At 37.4% G+C, this 6066-nt stretch overlaps 1 protein-coding gene and 1 pseudogene across 5 annotated transcripts in view; one reads left to right on the top strand and one right to left on the bottom strand.

Annotated features, from left to right (window-relative positions):
* The window catches only part of CASK (calcium/calmodulin dependent serine protein kinase), a 412162-nt gene that overhangs the window by 337329 nt on the left and 68767 nt on the right, over window positions 1–6066 (top strand). For all 5 annotated transcript variants that reach the window (XM_011380759.2, XM_011380758.2, XM_023523710.1 and 2 more), the window contains exon 15: window positions 3605–3683. In XM_011380759.2, the coding sequence (XP_011379061.1) occupies window positions 3605–3683 (79 nt within the window). The remainder of the gene's footprint in view (window positions 1–3604; window positions 3684–6066) is intronic.
* Window positions 5792–5910, bottom strand: LOC111731873 (annotated as a pseudogene).

Raw genomic sequence — 6066 nt, 5'->3', positions numbered from 1 at the left:
ACACAAACTTCCTAAAACATTGAAAATGAAGGAATTCTTCCCAATTTATTTTTTGTTACTATCATTATTATTATTATTATTATTATGCTAGCATTACCCTGATACCAAAACCAGATAAAGACATTTATGAATATAGATACAAAAATTCTAAATAAATTGGTATCTTAAATAAAGAATATGTTATAACCAAGTGGAGACTAACCCAGGAATACAGTTTTATTAATAATAGCCAAAAACTAGAAACAATTCAGTGGATGAATGGATAAACAAAATGGTATATCCATACAGTGGAATGGCAAGAACAAAAAAATGAACTATCGATACATGCAACATGGTTGGATCTCACATTGTGAGTGAAATAAAAGCAACAAAAAAATAGTACATACTGTATGAGTTCATTTATAGAAAGTGCAAACCAATCTATAGCCAGCAAAAGCATATAAGTGTTTGCTTGGGGATGGAGGGGTGGGCAGGGCATGGAGAGATGAGAGTAGATTATTAGCAAGCATAAAGAAACCTTGGGGAGTGATGAATATATTCACTACCCTGATTATGGTGGTGGTTTCATACTTATAGACATATATCATCATAATTATCAAATTGTTCATATTAAATAAGTGTATGCCAATTATAGATCAATAAAATCTTTTTTTAAAATGATTAACAATATGAAAAATAAAGCAACATGGAAAATAATCAGAAGATTCAGAGGACCGGTAAAGATGGCTTAGAAGGTAGAGGCTGTGCATGCCTCCTCTCGCGACCACACCAAAATTACAACAAAACTACAGAGCAACCGGCACGGGGAGTCATCTGAGGTCTGGCTGAACAGAAGCCCTACAACTAAGGACAAAAATAAGAGGTCACCTCAAACCAGCAGAAGGGGTGGAGCCATGAAACGGCCTAATCCCACAACCATATGTGGTGATCAAGAATTGAGAGGGCTATCTTAGCTGCAGAGTCCCCTCCCTAACCTGAGGAGCAAGAGGTCCCAGCCCCACATTGGGCTCCCCAGCCCATGGTTCCAGTGCCAGGAAGAGACGTTCCCACAACCTCTGACTGTGAAAACCAGCGGAAGTTGTGGCTGAATGAGACAGAGGGCTGCAGGAGTCTCAGACTTTGCTCTCGGTGGGCCTGCCCACAGACTTACTCACTGAGGGACTCACTCACTCTGAGCTCCAGCGCTGGGATAGCTGCTCGAGGAGCACCGGGGCCATATGAGGAGGCACTGAGTTGTCAGGCTTCAGGGCAAGGGCTGGAGGAGTGGCTTGCTCCCAGACAGAAGTACTGGCAGTATTCATTGCTCCTTTATTGAGCTCTCCCCACTCCCAGCCTGCAGATGCGGGCACCGCCAGAGCTGAGTTGCCATCAACCTGGATAATACTGCTCACTCCACCCAGGTGATTCCCTGAGACTCCGCCTCTCCCAACTTCCGGGCCCACCTAAGCTGCTTCCAGGAGTTTATTCCATACGCATGGCCTTCCTTGGTTATTGTTGCAGACTCCTAAAATCCCTTGAAGGCTCATAAAACCCAAAGAAGCAGTGTCTGGACTCGGCGTGCCCTGTACCTCTTGCTGAACAGCCTCAAGCCCCGCACAAGTAGCAGCCAGCTTCAGTTTCTGACTTGGACTCTTGAGGCACCTATAAGCCCAGCACAGGTGGTATCCACCTGTGGATTTCTGGATGACTCTTACCAGGTGTCCCCACAGGTACACAGACTGCTGCTAAACTTGATCTGCAGCTGGATCCACCCCAGGACACCTACTACATAAAGCCACTCTGTTAAGACCAGGAGACTTAGGAGTCCTACCTAATACATAGAAACAGACACAGCGAGGCAGCCAAAATGGGAAGACAAAGAAGCATGTCCCACATGAAAGAAAAGAATAAAGCTCTAGAAAAAGAGCTCAACAAAATGGAGACAAGCAATATACCAGATGCAGAGTTCAAAACAATGGTTATAAGGATGCTCAATTAACTTAGGGAAAGAGTAGATGAATTCAGTGAGAACTTTAACAAAGAGATGAATAACATAAAAATGGAGATGGAAAACATAAAAGGGAACTAATCGGAAATGTAGAATACAATATCTGAGATGATGAGTACATTAGATTAAATCAACAGAGTGTATGAAGCAGAGGATCAAATCACTGCTATAGAGGATAGGGTAGCGTAGGACACCCAATCAAAACAACAACAATAAAAGAATCCAAAAAATGAAGATAGCTGAAGGAGCCTCTGGGACAAAATCAAGTGTAACAACATTCACATCATAGGGTTACCAGAAGGAGAAGAGAAAGAGCAAGAAGTTGAAAACCTATTTGAAAAAACAAGGATGCAAAGCTTCCCTAACCTGTTGAAGGAAATAGACATACAAACCCAGGAAGCACAGAGTTCCAAACCCAAAGAGTCCCACACCAAGACGCATCATAATTAAAATGCCAAAGTTTAAAGACAAAGAAAGAATCTTAAAAGCAGCAATAGAAAAGCAGTCAGTTACCTATAAGAGAGCTCTCATATGACTGTCAGTAGATTTCTCAACAGAAACTTTGCAGGCCAGAAGGAATTGGCAGGAAATACTCAAAGTGAGGAAAAACAAGGACCTACAACCAGCAAAGCTATCATTTAGAATCGAAGGACAGATAAAGAGCTTCCCAGACGAGAAAAAAACTGAAGTTCAGTACCACCAAGCCGATATTACAGGAAATGTTGGAGGGACTTCTTTAAGAAGAAAAAACTATGTATCAAAAATATGAATAAAGAATGGCAATAACTACGTATCTATCAACAAATACTTCAAATGAAAAAGAATTAAATGCTCCAGTCAAAAGATGGGGCGGCTGAATGGATAAAAAAACAAGACCCTTACATAAGCTGCCTACAAGAGACTCACTTCAGATTAAAAGACACACACAGATGGAAAGTAAAAGGATGGAAAAAGATATTTCATGATGGACCTAGAGGGTATTGTGCTGAGTGAAGAGAAAGACAAATATCACATGATTTCATGTACATGCGGAATCTAAAGAACAAAATTTTAAAAAAAGAAAAACTCATAGATACAGAGAACATTTTGAGGGTTACCAGATGGGGAGGGGGTTTGAGAGGCTCAGTGAAAAAGTAGGGAGGGATTAGGAAGTACAAATTGGTAGTTACAAAATAGTCATGGAGATATAAAAGTATAGCATAAGGAATATAGTCAGTAATATTGTAATAACTATGTACAGTGTCAAAAGCATACTAGTTTATTGGGGTGATCACTTTATGAATTTTATAGATGTCTAATCACCTGAAACTAATATAATATTGTATACCAACTATAATTAAAAATAAAAAATATTACTTTAAAAAATTAAATAAACAGATCATTTAAAAAAGAAGATTCAAAAGCACTATGTAAATGCATATGCATTATTATAGCAATCACAATACCAAAAATAATTTTGTCATGGCATGCTGCAGTAATGAATGGTTTTCTCCTCTATTTTCCATATTTTCTTTAATGTTTTCCTAACTTTTGTAATTAAAATTATCTACAGCAAATAACGAATATAAAAACAAGTGCCATCTCATAGTAATTTTATTTTTACTTAACTTTTTACAGGGAATCACTTTAAAAATGAATGAGCTAAATCATTGTATTGTTGCAAGAATTATGCATGGGGGCATGATTCACAGGCAAGGTAAGTTTCATATATTCTTTCTTTTCTTTCTTAAATTATTTTTCCTGTAGCCTGGTGGAGAAAGTGTTTTTTATGATCCATATAAAATATCTGTTAAATTTATATTCCATATAAATGATCTATCTTTTGTTTTAATCACTATTGGCCTCTATTTGTTCTTATTCATCCATGCATGCTCCAGCCTATAGATAATGGAGGGAGAGCATATTACAGTTCTGTTGCTGGAGCATCTCTGAATCACTGTTTAGATCCTGACTTATTAGAGACCATGGAAGATAAAGCAAAGCATCCTATTAAGCCCCAGGATATATGGAAGACATCTATTGTAGGAAGTAAAATATATATTTTTTTTTAAAGTTAAGTGACAGTTAAAGAATTGATCTCTCTATTCAGGGCTGAGATATACTATTTATAAGTTAGGAAATTAGAATTTGATAAATAAAATAAAAATTCTGTGGTAAAATAAGAGATATCAAATCTATGCTTAAGTTCTTATTACCTACTACAGTAAAGTGCAGTCATTCCAAGGAAGGAATTCACTAAAGACCGAAGTAGACTAAGAATGATTTTTTAAGAAAGTGAAATTTTTGTTAACCCCAGGTGGGCAGGATTTACACAGGCTCCTCTTTGAAAGAGCTGAGTTATATGCACTAGCATATAGAGTCTGATCCAAAAATGATTCTCTTGTCCAAAAATCAGAATTCCTTTCTTTGATATCGGGTTACTTTTGTACTTACCCCAGAGAGCAAGAAATAACACTGTAAGCATTTTACTGCCTTCCTGTCGTCTTAAGAGATGACTGCTGTGTACGCAGATGGTGTCTGACATTACTGCTGCCTTCAGGGGAATCTTTATAGGCTTAGAGAGTAGACAGCATTCACACAGGAAGATGTTTGGTTTTAGATTCCGGTATGAATTTTTTGTTTATTATTTTTAATAATTTGCTATAAATTCAGTAAAGTCACAATATCATTATTTCTTTAATCTCTTTTTCTTATATTACTGCACTGGCTAGAACCTGCCACCTCCAATAGAAGTCGTATAGTGGACATCCTTGTTCTATTCTTGACACTTTTTTTTTAGCTTTTAGTTTTCAATTACAGTTGACATGCAATATTATTTTATATTAGTTTCAGGCATACAGCATAGTGGTTACACAGTTGTATAATTTATGAAATGATGCCCTCAATCAGTCTACTAGCCACTTGCCACTATATTACAATGTTATTGACTGTATTTCCTGTGCTGTACTTTATAGCCCTGTGACTGCTTTGTAAATACCAATTTGTACTTCTTAATCCATCCATCTTTTTCACCCAGCCCCTAACCCCACTTCCCACCTGGCAATCAGCAGTTTGTTCTCTGTATCTATGAGCTTCTTTTCATTTTGTTTGTTTATTTTGTTCTTTAGATTCCACATATAAATGAGATTATATGATATTTCTCTTTATCTGTCTGACTTATTTCACTTAACATAATGCCCTCTAGGTCCATCCATGTTGTTGCAAATGGTAACATTTCATTTTTTTATGGCTGAGTGATATTCCATTGTATATAAGTACCGAATCTTCTTTACCCAGTTGTCTATTCATAGACACTTAGGTTGCTTTCATATCTTGGCTGTTGGAAATAGCACTGCAGTGGACTTAGGGGTGCATATATCTTTTCGAATTAGTGTTTTGGTTTCCTGTGGATAAATACCCAGAACTGCAATTGTTGGATCAAAAGGAAGTTCTATTTTAAATTTTTTGAGGACCCTCCAAACTATTTTTCTTAGTGGCTGTACCAATTTACAATACCATCAGCAATGCACGAGAGTTCCCTTTTCTGCACATCCTCACCAACACTTGTTCTTCGATTCATTGATAATAGCCATTCCGACAAATGTGAAGTGATATCTCATTGTGGTTTTAATTTGCATTTCTCTGTAGATTAATGATGTTGGGCATCTTTTCATATATCTATTGGCCATCTGTATGTTCTTTTTAGAGAACTGCCTATTCAGGTCCTTTGTCCATTTTTTTTTATAGGCGAGGCAATCCTTGGTTGACCTCACAGATAGCAAGGACCTTGTCAGCTTACAATCCCTTATTTTTTATTTTTTTTTACACCTATAGCACCTGGTCTTCCTAGGTGGACTCCCACCCAAGTACTAACGAGGCCTAACCCTGCTTAGCTTCCGAGATTAGACATGATCGGGCTTGTTCAGAGTGGCATGGCCGTAGACTTGCCCATTTTTTTAAATTATTTTTTTATTAAGTTTCTTGGGGTAACATTGGTTAATACAATTATATAATTTTCAGATGTACATTATGATTTGACATCTGTATATTCTATTGTGTGTTTACCATCCAAAGTCCACTTTCCTTCAGCTACCATATAT

This window comes from Pteropus vampyrus, unplaced genomic scaffold, assembly GCF_000151845.1.
Source record: "Pteropus vampyrus isolate Shadow unplaced genomic scaffold, Pvam_2.0 Scaffold404, whole genome shotgun sequence".
In the NCBI taxonomy this organism is placed as follows: domain Eukaryota; kingdom Metazoa; phylum Chordata; class Mammalia; order Chiroptera; family Pteropodidae; genus Pteropus; species Pteropus vampyrus.
The sequence above is the reverse complement of the archived record's forward strand: the minus strand, read 5'-3'. Positions and strand labels throughout refer to the sequence as shown.